The sequence below is a fragment of the Oculina patagonica genome, chromosome 2 (genome assembly GCF_052425735.1).
Source record: "Oculina patagonica isolate OP01 chromosome 2, crgOcupat, whole genome shotgun sequence".
NCBI lineage: Eukaryota > Metazoa > Cnidaria > Anthozoa > Scleractinia > Oculinidae > Oculina > Oculina patagonica.
Genome location: NC_135759.1, coordinates 42,121,757 through 42,138,319, shown reverse-complemented (window position 1 = coordinate 42,138,319; position 16,563 = coordinate 42,121,757). Strand labels below are relative to the sequence as shown.

General features: G+C 38.2%; 1 protein-coding gene across 1 annotated transcript; it reads left to right on the top strand.

Moving 5' to 3' along the window:
- Positions 1-9,662: 9,662 nt before the first annotated feature.
- On the top strand, positions 9,663-16,206 carry LOC144641587 (phosphatidylethanolamine N-methyltransferase-like). The gene is made up of 7 exons (XM_078500626.1): positions 9,663-10,003; positions 11,014-11,124; positions 11,784-11,899; positions 12,459-12,604; positions 13,488-13,599; positions 14,542-14,616; positions 15,783-16,206. Exons 1-7 carry the CDS (start codon positions 9,947-9,949, stop codon positions 15,838-15,840), a joined length of 675 nt encoding a protein of 224 aa, XP_078356752.1. The 5' UTR covers positions 9,663-9,946; the 3' UTR covers positions 15,841-16,206.
- The last annotated feature ends 357 nt before the right edge of the window (positions 16,207-16,563 follow it).

Here is a 16,563-nt window from a genome sequence, read left to right as displayed (position 1 = left end):
ACGAGTCTCGCAGGTACATTAATCAAAGACACAGCCCGTCGCAAAATACCAGCAAATGAAATTTGTTTCAAACCGCACACTACTAATAAATATCCGGCAAAACTACACATGTAGCACCGTTTTGATATGAAAAAATTAAAACAAAGTATAGTGCTGCATGAAAAGCGTTTCATAAAGTGGCACTGAATCTTTTAATTAATTTAACTTGCTTTTCTGAGAGGTTCTTTTAAACGAATTATCAGGTTTTGTTTTGCTGTTTTACAAAGACAATTTTCGCTACGTGCCATGCTCATTTCAAGCAATTTAGTAAAAGAGGCACCATTAATAGTGACGGGAAATTTAATTAAGCCAGATAAGCTGATATTGCTTTAACCCTTGAAATGTTTAGGCAAATAAATTTGTCGGACGCTAATAAAACAACGCGGATAGCTTTCCTAATTAATTGCGCCATTTTTTAAGAGTAAGAGTTTATTTTTCTTAGCTGAATCTGTTTGCTTAGTACTATTGTTCTCTCAAACCGACGCTGTAAGTCAAGAGAAGCCCTGGAAACCAAGTAATCAAGTTTTACAGCATATATTTTACCTTAATTTTTTAAAAATTGTAGTCTGGCATTTTCATATCCGCAACCATGGCCATCTAACTGATCTAAAATGGCACACTTGCAGCTTCATACATAAGGTTAAAACAAAAAAATGCGATCAAGCGCCACGTCGAATCATAAAAAGTCAGTTCTTTAAATTCCAGCTTTGCTTCATTTAAATTAAATTTATTTCTTTAGAACAGAAAGCTTTTTATGAGGTGTTAAAAGATGAAAGTCCACGCGCACTTATTTAGTCCCTAATAAAAGCGTAAATTGCACAATTTCCATATTTTCACGAGCGTTAAGAAAACACTTTAAAGCCGCACCGTACAAAAGGGCAAAAACTTAAACAAACTGCGAGTTATCTTGCTCATGTTAATAAACCGACGCCATAACTCATTAAGTTTCTAGTAAAGAGTTGTGTAAGTAATGCACTTAGTATCAATGCGCATTTTTGCTTTTATTAATTAAGATAAAGGGGAGCGGTTCTTGCATTGGCTTCCAACTAAAATTAGCGCTTGCCGAAGGGCTTTTTGTTGTAGTTCTTAAGTTATAATGGAAGTACTGCCAGAGTTTCTATTCGCAAAAAGGGAATATATTGACAACACGGACTGTTGTTTGAGCAGTGTGTTACTTATTTCATGCCATTATTTGTTGCCATGTTAATAAGTTTGTAATATTTAATATTGCGACCAAGCGTCGCTCTCTTTTCCTTATTGTTCATGAATTCCTCGCCTTACTGCAAAGATCGTTGACGCCGAAAACGTGCTACAGAAGATTAAAAAAACAGCTAATTGTTCTTCTTTGTTGTGGTTTCCGCACGTTTGCTAACAGGATTGAAGACGTGGGTTATTAGTCCTTTAACAAAATGAACAAAAATAGATACACACCATTGAAAAGTACGCTAGGACAGATTACCAGAGGCCAAAACTGTACAAAAAAAGCTTGAAAAGTAATAATGCGCTAAAACTGAGCGATCCCGAAAATGAAAATGGATAAAGAATCCTTCTAAATCGGATGATTTCAAAATCATTTGGGAATGGAACACAATTTGCTTTTGGATAATCGACAACTTACGTACAATAGGAATCAAACAAAACATTTTTCAGGAGCGAAAAGCTCTTTCGTTAAGACCCATTGTTATTTATATTGGAATACGCGTAAAACTGCTCATAACGGTCACTTGGGATTACTCTGGTTGGAAGCGCGGGATTCAAAACTTGCCAATTTAGTGTCGAGTCAAGGAAACTTTACGAAAAGTTTGGCTTGATCTTTCGGCTTTCTCTCGTGTGGTCTCCGTTCCTCTTTTCAAGGGGCATGTAAGGAAGAAGAATAACTCATTACAGAGTTAGTAGTCGCCTCTAATAACTATGCTCATTACAGCGGCTGGCTCGTAACCGAGCAAAGCGTACAATGTCTACAACATGTTAATAGGAGGCGCACTTTCATAGTCATTCAAAAGTTCAAAGTTCTTGCCGTGCGAAGCATTTACTCCGACCGTGGTTGGCAAGGCAACCTAATGGTTAGTGCACTGGACTCTGGCTCGAATTTTCCAGGTTGAGCCCTGCCCAGGGTCTCTGTGTTGTGTTCTTGGACAAGACACTTCACTCATACACGCGTCTCTCTCCACCCAAGATGTATAAATGGGTACCGGCTAATTTAATTTTGGGGGTTATATAACCCTGCATTAGACTAGCAACTGTGAACTCCCACGAAAACGGGGCAACCTGGTGCTGCCTAAGGGATGTAGGTCATATCGCCCCATATCACGGTCGTCCATTAAGTCGCCACATTTCAGGTCACGTCGCCCCAAAACTGAAGTTACGTCGTCCCAAACGTCCCAAAGGTCATGTCGCCCCCAAATGAGTTCAGTCGCCCCCTAACTTAAGTAAAGTCTTCTAATGTTTTAAATACTACCTACGACTCGTGTAGAGAAGAAACGCGAATTAAGTATTAAGAATTATGGTAAGTAACACTGAATTGCATAAAGCATTGTGGATAAATTAATGTTTTTTTTACCGCTTTTCAATATTGATCGCTTTTCGGATTTTTTATCGTTTCATTTATCATTTCGATGTTTTTCTGAGTATTATGAACAATAAAAAAGTTAATGACAAACGGCAGAAAGAATCACGCTTTTAATATCCCCTGCGTATCTAATCTACCAAAATCGAACTAAAATCAATCTTACCCAATCGAACACGGCGCACCGTACAAAATGTACGTAATATAAACAAACAGGAGTTCTGTAATCGAACACTCCATTACGACTGTCGACTGCAGCTGTTCGCGGGTAATCGAACGTTTGAGTAAGTTCGAGTAATCGAACTTATTTGGGGGCGACACATTTTGGAGCGACGAACAGTTTTGGGGCGACGTGACCTAAAATGGGGCGACGTAACTTGGAGCGACCGTGCCATGGGTCGATATGACCTGCTACCCCGCCTAAGTGAGGTGCCCGCCTCAAAGAGGACCTACTGCACCTTCCTGTTTGACATAGTATCTAATACAGCTTCAGAAGATTGTTAAATTGTAAAGTCCTTCTAAATGGACATTTCTCTTAAAATCTGTCTCACGAAGTAGACAGCTGTCTAGGTTTAGCACATTCTTTTACCCAATTACCTCCTGGACAATTGAACGTGCCTCGCCATTTTTTTGTGACACAAGTTGAATAAAGAATCGCCTACAGTGACATGAACTTATCCTTAGCAAATTTTTCGAAAAAAATATTCGTTGATGTTTTCAAAACGACTTTGCCTGGACGATGTTCATAAATCGACAAAATTGTGAAATAGTATAGGAAGGCTGAAACCTTGGCAAGTGCGTATCTTCGTGAAGTTGTGCCTTTAAGCAAATGTGAGCTCAAATGCTATAGGAGAAGAAATCTCAAATCTTTTTTTTTTCATTCCGCTGTTGGACTTGCACAACTATTGTAATAAAAGTAAAAGAAAGAGGAATGCCGTCTTCTCCATTGGTGAGAGTTGCTTGCATGCATTTGCTGTGTATGTGAAAATCGTTTACGCTTTCCTTTGCTTTTTTGTTTGTTTTATACTTGAACCGGGCTTAAGACTGGATGTTCAGCTTTTTGTTTCGTCAAAATTCAAGTCAATACCGACATGAATGAAGCTCAATATTAAATTTGTTCTTCTTTTTTACATCATTTGCTACAAATGCAACTGAGCTGAACTGCAAGTCGACTTTCACTGAAAAAATTTCGCAGTTGAAGGTGGGGTTATTTCGGACCAAAGTGCTTTCACAAGCGTCATCCCTCTTATTGTAAGTCATTGAGAACATAATACAGGGGTGCATAACATTACAGAACTAATTATTGTTATAGAACTATTGAAGTTTAAAAACACTTACGTTACCACAAACTGTATAACAATTAGTGAAAGACGCGAAAAGACGCAAGATTCCACAGTGTTACACGCCGACTAATACTGTGCAAAACAAAATTTTCTGTGGTTATTGTGCAGTTTTACTGAGCTATAAACTTCCTTAATTTGGCTCGAGCATACATAATGAGATGAAGTTTTGAATACAGAACACAGATAGTTAAATGTCTTTTGAAACTAAATGACATAGTTTTAATTCACGGTCTAAATTATTTAAAAGTGCCGCGCGCGCTGACGTTACATTTGCTGAATTAGACAATCACCAGATAGCTACCGGTGTTTGGTTTAATAAGAAAAAAATACCACACTACGGCTATTTTACAAGTAATAGAAATGCCTAAACAACATTTTGTGCCACGTTTTCAGCATGAGAGACTTAAAAAGTATTTTGAGAGCTTTCGCTTAAGTATTAGTATTCGAGCTAACACAAGGCAGTAGATGTTTCTATTCCTTTCAAAAAAATGGTTACACAGCTATACAAATATATTGATCAACCAATCGAGGCACGTTACATTCGGGTTTATTTGCGATGTGGATTTATTCAAGTAATTTTTGTTTGACGATACAGTCGAAGCTCCTCTTAACGGACACTCTCGTAAGCGGACAGCTCTACTTACGGCCACCTTGTGAGAAACCCCGTTTTTACTCCCAACAAACTCTGTATTTTTACATTCTCGTAAGCGGACATTCCCGTAAGCGGCCGCGGACACTTTCCGAGATTACGACTTAGACTTTTTCTTTGTTTTTAAGCTCCCGTAAGCGGACACCGCAAAGAAAATCATATAAAAACCTCTGTATCTTGTATTATCAATCAACTTCACATCGCCGTTCTCACAATGATTTACTGTATTACAGTACCATATTTTAGTAATAAATAATAATAAATAAATTTTAGAGGAGGCCTCCAATCACCTAGGGGGTGGTTTTCAGGAGGGTCCTCTGAGAAAATAAATGTTAAACATTAAAATACATTAAAATCTAAAATAAATTAAAATTGTTTTCGTCATCCACGTCCGGTTACATTTCGAAACACACTAACATGCATATTACCATTATGTTAGCTGGACGCTCCCGTAAGCGGCCATCATCCCCTACACCTCTGTGGCCGCTTACAAGAACCATTCTCGTAAGCGGCCAGCTCCAAATAAAAACGGCCATTGAAACAACAACGATACGAAAAAAAACAAAACATATCTTTAAAAGTGATCACATTTATATGATCGCAAGTTTCAATCCCCGGCCTTCTCAAACACTCATGTCACTAATAGAGAACTCCCGTTTCATATTGTGTTTTTTTTTTCGACTGGTACCAGCCGTACACTTACGCTGATAAAAGTACAGCTATTAAAGAAAAACAAGCCGAGTGTTCTAGAACATCTGATCAGAAGTGCGCGTGATCAACAGGTTACGGAGTGCAGTCCATTTTAAACAGCACGTGTTTAACCAAATGTTGACCGGCAGGTACCGCTGGTAATGTGCTGGTGGCTTGAAATGAGCAATGTAATTTTAAAAAATTGGGATGTTTGATTTTTCGCGCTAAAAACCCCTTCGAGTGGATAGAACTTTGTGGTAAAGGCATGGGAACACTTTCATGCGTATACACGTTACGCTGATGGCCGGCAGAATCGCGGTCAAACAGATAAAGGAACACACGAAAAATTCACTGCTTGTGTACAATCATCTTTATATCGAGAGTAGATGAATACCAGAAATTTAAATTCTAGCGGATTGGAACTCTAATAAAGGATTCATGTTAACCGTTCAGGTTTTTTTGGAGTAGGAGCTCATTGTTTCGTTTCAAGTGTGAAAATGGTCTATAATTTGAGAAAGCTCTCTTTTAGCTAGTTTTCTTTCGATTTCTTTTGTGCTTATTGAATTTCTTCTGAAAGCTATTTATGACATTCAAACGAGCTGATAATGTGGAATTTTAAATTACGCTGAAGTTTTTTTAAGCTCAGTTTTATTTTCTTGCTAAGGAAGAAACGAAGGTACTTTAATATTTTCCGTTTGCAGTAACACAATGCCGGGTCGTGTTTTGTATATCCCGAAAATTTTCACTGTGGAATTTTACCGGTCTGTTTTGCACTGCCCATCGCGAAATTTGAACCCTGGTGGAAAAACATTATATTAAGGGTATTTCATAGACAAACAAATGTTTTTGCATTAGTTCATTAAACAGTGGTTGCGAATTGGCGCAAATGCGCGAAAAACAGGATGTAAACAACATAACATCAACACACTCCAGATGGCTAAAACTAGTAATCATTCATTTAATCTTTGAGCGCACGAACAAGCACATGTCTCAATAAATAAAACCACCAGTTGACCTTTCTTGTATGTTTCGAGTTTGTTTTGATGTTTTTACCCTTTTTTGGCATTCCCATGAAACGTAACAGGTTCGCGTCCTGAGAAGCTGTTTTGCTGCACGTGTGTTGGGCTGCTAGCTGGGCGCGAAAATGAAGGTACCTGTTGCAGTACCGAGATTTTTCGCTTTCCCACGCTTTTTAACAGTGCAATTTGCTTAAAAACAGTTAATTTGTTTAATGATCTAAATGCCAGAGACGAAGAAAAGTGATGTAACCCGTAGAACACTCGAACTGTTTTATATAGGGCTGTGTGTTTCCTTGAAAGACTCAGGGCGCCACATAATTCGGTATGTTTTCGTTTGTCGTCAGTTCTTTATGTCAGAGATTCTGACAGAGTTTAAAGTTGGATTTTCTTTCCTACAGAAAAATCGTCTGTTTGACACGCAGGAACAAAACTTCGCACTTCACACTTTATTTATAAATCGTTTTAGCAACAAACTTAAAACAAGAGTCTTGTCTAAAGTTTAAAAACACAACAAGAAGATTAATCGCAGTGACCTGCTGTAGACCGTTTCATGCCGTGAAGCCAAGGTTAGCTAAACATGTTGAAGTGTGGGAGAATACTTAACTTGAGAAATTTGTAAACACGAAGATGTTTGGAATCATGTCTGCTTTTGACTGGTGTACATATAAAATTATTTGAATGACTTCAGAGATTTTTCAAAACAAATAAAAGTTTGTTAAACTATGGTTGTTTTTCATCTAACATTATTGTCAAAATTACTAATCTTGAAAAGCCAGTTTCCTATTTCCAATATAAATGGCGGGAAGGTGACTAAGCTTCACTTTTTTTTTTACCAAAAGCTGCAAAAGGGTGGGGTGGGGGAGGGGAGCGCAGAGCTCGGTCCCTGGATCCGCCACTGTTATCTTAGATCTAAAAGTGTGAAATGTCCAACACGTGTTTAACATGCGTCTGACTGTTACTATACTCAGTGGGGTGTACAAAATCACCCATCAAATTCTCAACCCCGCCCAACGATCATGACTTACATACGGGTAACATACGAGTAACACACGAAACATACGGATACATGCGAATACATACGGTAACATACGAGTAACATACGGGTACATACCAGTAACATACGGATACATACGAGTGCCAGACGAACAGGTTTTAAAAATATTGAAAATGAAGGCATTATCACGCTATCTTTTCTTCTAGGTAGTACACACGTGTACCACACTTGATGGCGCACTTTTTTTAATTACCGTACCCAAATTCGCAAGTAGCCAATCAGAAGCGCGATCTACTGTCCTGATATCCTACGATATCAAGTCACTGACCTGATATGCCACCATATCACAGGGTCGTAACCAGGTATATTTTTTCATCGCTGATCCCAAATTTTAGCTATAAATTTTGATTCCTGATCCCCAGAATGTGGCTACATTTGATCCCTGATTCCAATTCTGTTCCCATCTGATTGGCTGATCCGGATCCCATGACTTGTGACCCGGGATCCCGAGGCTGTGATCCCGATCCCGAGGCTGTGATCCCGATCCCAAGGCTGTGATCCCTGATCCCATATACCCGGTTACGAGCCTGATATCACGGTCACTTTGAAGTAAAGGAGTGTTCCTGTACGATGAATTGAAAAGAAGTTTACCAATAAAACAGAACGTAATTTAAATTTAGCGGTGTTTAGCGGTCGTAAAAAGAAAAAATCTTTCCCGCCAAACCTAAACTTGAGCGCGCTCGCCAATTGCGTGATGTTTGCCGACGAGTACTGAAACATTCAGACTACAATAATGGAGTCGGAATTTCCAAATTTTTCGCTTAATTTTGATTTTGAAAATTTAGAGAATGAAACAATCTAAACAAACGAGTGAAAAAAAGGCAGAAGAAGAACTTGGTGAAAGTGTTGAAGACCAATTCAAGTCAACACAATTTGCAGTACGTACCTTGCAAGCATGGCTTCAACAGAGCGATAAATATAACCAGATTTTTGGCTGAATTTGGGTACGGTAAATACCTAATCGTACCTTTTTGGTACGCTTCGGCTGCATATCAGGCTCGTTTGGTCTCGCCATGGGTATTTTGGCTCGACTGCGTCTCTACGAACCATGGATAAGATAAGTTAAGATAAGATTTTATTTACCTCTCCAAAAATGGTTTTCAGGGCAAATTACAATAAAATGTTAAAAATGTACAGCTAAAAAATAAAATCATTCTAAATATTAAAAACGGTTACGTTTAAAAGGGTTCTATGTTTCAATAAAATTCTTCCAAGCGCGACGCTTTATAGCATCCTTAAAAATACTCAAACTATTAACGTCTGTTAGAGTTCTTGGTAGTTCGTTCCAAACGACTCGGCTCGACCAAACTCGCCCGATATGCAGCCGAAGCGTACCAAAAAGGTACGATTAGGTATAAATACAGCAAAATTGTCCCATATCACGGGGACAACCCTATCATAGAAATGGCGCGGAAAGACTGGGGATAGGGAAAAAAGGCGCAAGCGTAGGGCTTTCCACAAGTTCCTCGGCAACTTTCTGGCAACTTTTCGTCTTTCGAGCAACTTCTGGCCGAAGATCTCTGAAGATTATTCGAGTGTTGTTCGAAAGCGATTAGCATCCTTCGCAGACGTTCTTTGGGCCTGTCACGCGTTTTGGGAAAAGAAACTGCGTGACGAGCCCAAAGAACGTCTGCACAGGAGGCTAAAAGGCCATACGGATACTAGCCTGCGTAGCAAGCGTTCCCGTGCGAGCGAAGTGCTGCTATGTGTCGCGCGCGAACGAATATAGCGAAAGTTTCTAGCCGCGCCACAATTTTCGCGCGGCCAGAATCTTTCGCTCTTCGCCAGAATATTCGTTCGCGCCCGACACATAGCAGCACTTCGCTCACACGGGAACGCTTGCTACGCCGGCTATACGGATACGAACAACCACTCCTTGCCTCCCCCACCCCCCCCCCCCCCTCAGCCTCCTGGATCAAAAAGTGTCCCGGAAGATTCCGGATTGAGCCAGTAACTAAAATTCATCAGCTCACGGAATACTATCATTGTGCTAAATATTCAACAAAGTGCAAAATCATTCATCCGTTTTACTTGGACCTTTGATGTTGAAGTTAAACCGGAACTTTTCGTAAACTTCGTCAAAATTTTGGCCGAAAACAGTGTCTGCAAAAATTGGTAGATTATTCTCGGACTTCTCGGGGATTTTAATTGGTTCAGGGCACGTGAACAGCAAATGCTGCCCATGCGCTTTTGTTATTATCGCGTGATGAGACTAACCACGTGACCAATTTTGACCAATGACGCAGGGGGAAATTATTCGCGGGTTCTTACATGCCATCGGATTTTCACACATTGCATGCTGATCAGTTGTTCTGCAGTTTTGTACTTTTCCAATCATTGATCCAAACTTCCAGCCTCTGTTGTGGATTGCGTTCGGCACGGCAGAAGCTCGACGTCAGAATCAATGAATAGAAAAGTCTGAAACTGCATTGCGACAGCAAACTAATTTCTACAAATGCAGATGCAATTTGCAGCCGCCATTGCGCAAATACAGCCACGTAATTGACCAATCATCAAACACCAGAGGAAAGGACAGAGGGAACCTTGAACTAGTCGACTGCGAAAGCCTGTCGAAAATTGCATTTTATGGCGGAGCGTTCGCTTTCGTGTTGCGAAATCTTCGATAATTTGAACATCACCAAGGTTAGTTTTTCTCTAATTGTATCGAATAGCTTTGTAGACTTTAACTGTTTTATATTGCCCTAAGTAAATGCTGTTTTACGCCAGGAGTTTTTGCAAGATATAATGCCTTTTTGGCTTATTAGCAGATATAAAAGAAAAATACATGAAGTGATTCTGTAGGATGTAACGAGAAAGCCTAAAAAGAAGCTATAATACTTATGATATAAGGCTTACTTGTTGCAATGTTTATGAAAACATTGACAACACGTACGAAATTGAAAACATTGAAATTGAAAACATTGAAAACATTGAAATATACACACATGCTAAAAAAAACCTAGAGAGTGGACTTCAATGTCAATAGACTTTGGAGTACGGTTCCTATCTGCACAGATGAGCTAGTTTACTCAAGCAGGATAGTAATGTACTAGAATATGTACTTTCCCATGTATGTACTTTTCTCATGAACAATAATATAAACAAGCTGAAATCAAAAAGCACTTTTTCACTTGGCATAACCTTCATCTTGGGATAGTGCATTAGAATTTTATTTGTTTACAATTACAACATGCCCCTCAAAATGAAGGATTGTTGGTTGGGTTGGTAAGTTGAGTGTGCCCGAATCACTCAACCATCTGTTTTGTCTGGACAAGGCGAGAGGTTTGGCTACTGACTGACTCGTGATTCAAAGGTGAATTAAGGTACAGTCTGCATTGAGCCAATTGGCCCATACAGCCTGAGCTTATCCTGATTTCCACAGCATTAAGCGACTAGGATTACAGTCAACTCTCTAAGACAAACACCTTAGGGACCAGCCGCAACTGTCCGTCTTAGAGGGTGTCCGCCTTGCAGAGATTCGAGGTAACATGACACCAGTAATTTTGAGATAATAAAGCTAAACCCGTGCACAATTCAACAAACCTTTGACTCTTATAGAGGCGTCGTTAAGAGAGAGTTGACTGTATTTCTACTCCCTCTGGATGGGATGCTAGTCCAGGGCAGGGTTAATTGTGTTTCTTTTCTTGTTTTAGATGATCAAACCAATTTCTGAGGTGGCAACTGATTTGCCAATTTATTGGAGAAATTCAGACCTTTGGTTGGCAGCTTTCTGTATTATTTTCAATCCTCTTTTCTGGAATATTGTGAGTTGCTGGTATTCATGGCTATATGTGTTATAGACCAAATGGTTGTTACTTATTCTTATGGCTATCTTTTTCATAGAAAAAGTAGTAAATATTGGGTGTGATGTATAGATTAGCAGTACAGGCAGAATTTAATGAGTGCATTAACCATGCATGGTTATCCATTGCTTTCGATAAGCACTTATGGCCAACAAATAGCGTTGGCTACTTTGCTCAGAGAATTTGGCTACCTTTTCCCTAAATTGAAGAAATAATAATTATATATATTTATAGTAATTATAGAAAGTTTCTTTTAACTAGTCAGTTATTCTATATGAGCTGCCTACTTCAAATCTTATTCAAACTCCTATCTTGATTCTTGCATTTTTATCCATTATTTAGGAATTTCATATAGGAATAAAAACTCCATTTCTATGTCTTTATAATAAGATCATAGTACATAATTTTGCATCCTCGAATGGCTGAATCTTGGGAATCTGGGGAATAAAAATGATGCGACTATGATCATAATCAGAGAATAAAGACTAAGAAACAGAGGCTTTACTCCTTAATTACCTTTATAAAAGGCTAGTATCCTAATAGACCTTATGAAATTCATTAAATTTTGAACTGCATGTGGTGTTCTTCTCATTGATGACATATTTTCTCGTGATAAAAAGGTTGCACGCTGGGAATACAGAACACAAGCCCTGACCCGTTGGTTTGGCTCAGCTGAAAGGGGATGTTATGCATTGGCTGTGGTTATATGCCTACTGGGACTGTTTAGAGACTACTGGTAAATATCTTTATTATTATATGACCCTGACCTTTACAGTAAGTTCCACAAAACTCAACATGTGTAGAGGCTTTTTCCAAATTAGCGTAAACTGTAAAAAGTCTCACAGTGTTTAAGAAGTCAGCTATACTTTACATGTGGACAATTAAACACGTCTTGTTTCCAATCAAATCAGAGTCAGTAATGGTCCATGTGATAAAATATTTTATTGACTAAATTTTTGAGCCAGATGGCAAAATTAAAGAAAATTCTGGTTCCCAAGACCACTGCCTGTTACTTTCTGACCAATATGACCAATCACATGTGCTATTATTCAGGGCTCTAAAAAAAAGAGCTAAATCTCAGTTTGCGCAGTTAGTTTTAACATCATGATTTATAAGCAGATGACTTGAATGACCCTTGCCCATCAGGCAAGTGCGCACAGAAAGTTACTTGTCCAGTAGGAAAATCTACTTGTCCCAGATGACCAGATGGCACTTTTTGCAAGCCCTGCTCTTTTGTTAATGAGACTTTAATAGCACAGGGGTTGAATTATCGTACATATGTTATACTTTCACAGGTTTGAGGAGGCTTTGAGGAGCCAGCCTATCGCTGTTGCCATGTGTGCTGATCGTGTTCGCATTTGTGGTACTCTACTGATTGTAATTGGCACGGTACTAGTCCTAAGCAGTACTTGGTCACTTGGAATAATAGGAACATTTCTAGGTATGCCTATTTTTGTTCTCAATTTCATTCTTCACGAAGGGGTAAATTACTAAAGAGTAAAGTTCTGGACCCAGTTGCTATCCAGTTGATAGCATAGTTTGTTTTGTCAACACATATCCACTAGATAGTGATTTATCCAGTGGATAGCATTATCCACCTTTTGAACACCTTGGCAATTGGTAACTCAGTAAATAACACTGGCAGAACCTGTCATTTGGGCTAAATGTCAAACTTCTCATGATTTGAACTATAATATGTTAAGGTTGATTCTTACCATGTGAAAACATTGGCATTTGTCCTGAACACAATCTTTAGTCTCCAGTCAAACCTAATTTAAGCATATATTGAACTTGTCATTGTTGTCAGGGATGCCGCTAAGGGCCGACTGCCGGCTAATAATTAACCGGCTGAAATAGAACTTAAATCCGGCTGAAATTTCACATGAAAACAAAGACTTGGGTAAACTTTTCAGCTGCCAAGGCCAGAAAAGCCAGCTGGGCTTGTTTATGAGCCAACTTAGTGTTTTCTTAGCTACATCCCAGTGTTGTGTATGTTATGTTTTGTGCATGTCTATTACAAAGTAGGCAAGGAGGTGCATGGGAGAGACTAGTACATCTGAGCAGTTCTTTTCGAACTAGCTTCAGTTCTCCAGCTAGTTAAACTTTCTCTAATTTATGTACTTAGAGGATATGACGGTCATCAACTTAATAATTTGCCAAGTTTAGTTGAACATAATAACTTGTGTTAAGATTGGCACTCGTTCAATCATACATCATCCATAAACCTTTTCTTTCAACCTATACCTCTGCACTTACCGGTTTTAAGCTTTTTGCAAGCTATTTAAAGAAGAACTACTTTACCGGTATTTTAATTTTTTTTGTAGGGGATTATTTTGGACTTCTGTTAAACAGAAGAGAGACAGGTTTTCCATTTAATATCATGAACAATCCAATGTACTGGGGATCAACAATGAACTTCTTGGGATATTCATTAAGGTAAACATCTGTGTTACAAATGGCTGTCATCTTGATCAAAACAAATAAGTTTAAATTAAAATTTGTAACTGTTTCCGGGAATTTTTTGAGGTTAAAATATTTTAAAATCGGTGTTTTGATCAGTTTTACTGATCTTCTTCAGGTTGCTTTTAAACTGTTTTCAATATCCTTGATAACATTTTAAAAACAACCTGAAGAATACCAATAAAACTGGTTGAAACGTCGATATTAAGATATTTTAACCTCAGAATAATCCTGGAAAAAGTTACGAATTAAGGTGAAAGTTTCAGGAATACGATCAAATACGTTTATCTTTAATTTCTAGAATAAAAGTAGGAAATTGTGAGTAAAAGTGAGTTTTCTACATGAAAATTGGTGATTACACCATTTTTATCATTCAAAAGTTAGTGTTTCATTAAACTTCCCAACAGACGACAACAACAACAACAATGTGTTCAACAAAAACAACAACCACCACTACCACCTCACAATTAATTTTTAGCATAATTAAAGTATATAACATCACATCAAAAATGCTGTCAACATAACATGTATACCGTAAAATTCCGGTTAAAGGCCCCCTGGTTATAGGCCCATCATCCTGAAAACAAAAAATACATCCGATTATAAGCCCCCCGGATATAAGCCCCCCTCTACCGGACGACAGTACTAAATAGGGCTAAATGTTGCTTTATTATGCGTTTTTAACTAAAAAACGTATTTCCATCAACACTCCTGTGGTTCGTTTCGAAACGTTTTTTTCATTCCGCTTATAAGCCCTCCCGGATATAAGCCCCTCCGCTTGTAAGCCCACCGAAAACCCCTTACGAAGTTGTATAAGCCCAGGGCTTATAACCGAATTCTACGGTATGTACTAAGTTAGAATTTTTGTAAATTAACTTTTCTTGAGGATTTTGAAAACTTCTTTTTGTGTTGTTACAGGCAATGCAGTCCAGCTGGTGTACTCTTAACAACACTGGTTGCAGTATGTTACAAGATTGCTCTATTATTTGAAGGGTAAGTTGGCAGCCATATTGGAGAAGTGAAATGTAAAATAGAATGATATTCCTTTGGAAAATATAATTTATTTCTATGCAAATTATTGTTTTGCGCTACAACATGGCTGCCATGAAAACACTATAGAAGAACAAACAAAAATGTTATTATTGTTTACTTTTCTTAAGTGGCTCATGTCTGCTTTTCACTTGTTACTCCTAAGTGAATTACTTTGGATTGTTATAGGTTTTTCTGCTTACAAATAAAAATCACTCTTTTAGTACCACGAAAATCACCCAACTGTAAAATGGGCAGGAATTTTTATATTGCTGCGCCATTCTTATGGCTCAGGTGCTGCCTCTCCTTGCTGACACTGTTGTTCACAGTCGTTTGTTTGAACCACCCTTAGCTTGGAAAATAAATTCAGTTATTAATTTTTTTTTTCTTACCAAAACAAAAATTTAGTGCCAAATCTCAACATGACCACATAAAGAAAATGGCAATCACATCTTTTAACCAAGCTTTTATTGAGTTTCTCTTCTACCGATCATTTATTCAACATTTTATTTAACGATGATCGTGATGTGATCAGCGTGCTGTGAATTATACGCGACAAGGCAATGTTTGGAATTTACAAAAAATAACCAAATTTCCAAGAAAACAAAGATTTTAAGACATTTTAAAGGTATAAAGACCAGAAGAGGTGGCTAGGCTTTTCAATGAGCCAACTACGTTTTTTCTTAGCTACAGTCCCAGGGGGGAGGGGGGGGGGGGTACTCAGGATGTCAAGTGACAGGGATGATTGAAGGATATTTTTGGGGTTAACATTTTCAATTCTGGGTTCTTTTTGGGTAGAAAAATTTCACAAGTATTTTTTGGGTGGCTTGATTTAAGAAGGGATTTTTGGGGTATTAAAAACAATCTAAAGATTTGTGGTAGTGCCTTGGCTGCATAGTAGTGATGATTTTATTTGTGTTATATTATTCCCCCTATTAAATTCGGCATGGGATTTTTTTTTTGGTCCAAGGATTTTTTTGGGATTTGTTGGAAGGCCTTGGGATTTTTTTGGGTCTTGATTTTAGCCCCCATTCGATCATCCCCATCACTTGAAATCCCAAGTACCCCCCCCCCCTGGGGCTACAGTGCTGACAATTACTGTTAATGTAGTATTGTTATTTCTTTTTCAGGCCATTCACTGAAAGAATTTATGCAGAAAAGAAGTTAAGACAAGAAAAAGAAGAATGAAAGTTAATAAATTATGTTAATTTATTTTGATTCAGTTTTTTTATTACTTTAATATGTGTCAAAACTACATTTAAAGTAGGTTATTTTTTATTGGCTTTGAACAGTGTCTGAGTTTGGTTTAAGTTAAGAAGAAATATTTATATTCATAAAGATTAAAAAGTCTTCTTAAGATGTATTTTCAAAAATTAATAACTGTCGTTAACTGGTTTGAATTTTTCAATTCAGTTCCTGTTTTCTAGTCAGATTCATTAAGTGAACAAACGTCCCATGTAGCCATGTGGCCTGGTTGTAATTCGTACTGCAGACCTGTAACATACGGTTGTTTCCAGGCTTTTAATGTGTCAAATATAAACCAAATTCTTTAAATCTAATGAGTGTAGTTAAAACATACACCCTACCATAAAATGCCACTTACAAACCCCCTGGTTATGGGCTTAGGTGCCTACTAACAAAAAATATTCCCCTCATAAGCCCATCTGGATATTTTTAAGCCTTCCTTATCTAGCTTTAAGAAATAGGCAATGTACAGTCGAAGCTCTCTTAACGGACACTCTCGTAAGCGGACAGCTCTACTTACGGCCGCCTTGTTTGAAACCCCGTTTTAACTCCCATACAAACTCTGTATTTTTACATTCTCGTAAGCGGACATTCCCGTAAGCGGCTGCGGACACTTTAACAAATTACGACTTAGACGTTTTCTTTGTTTTTTAGCTCCCGTAAGCG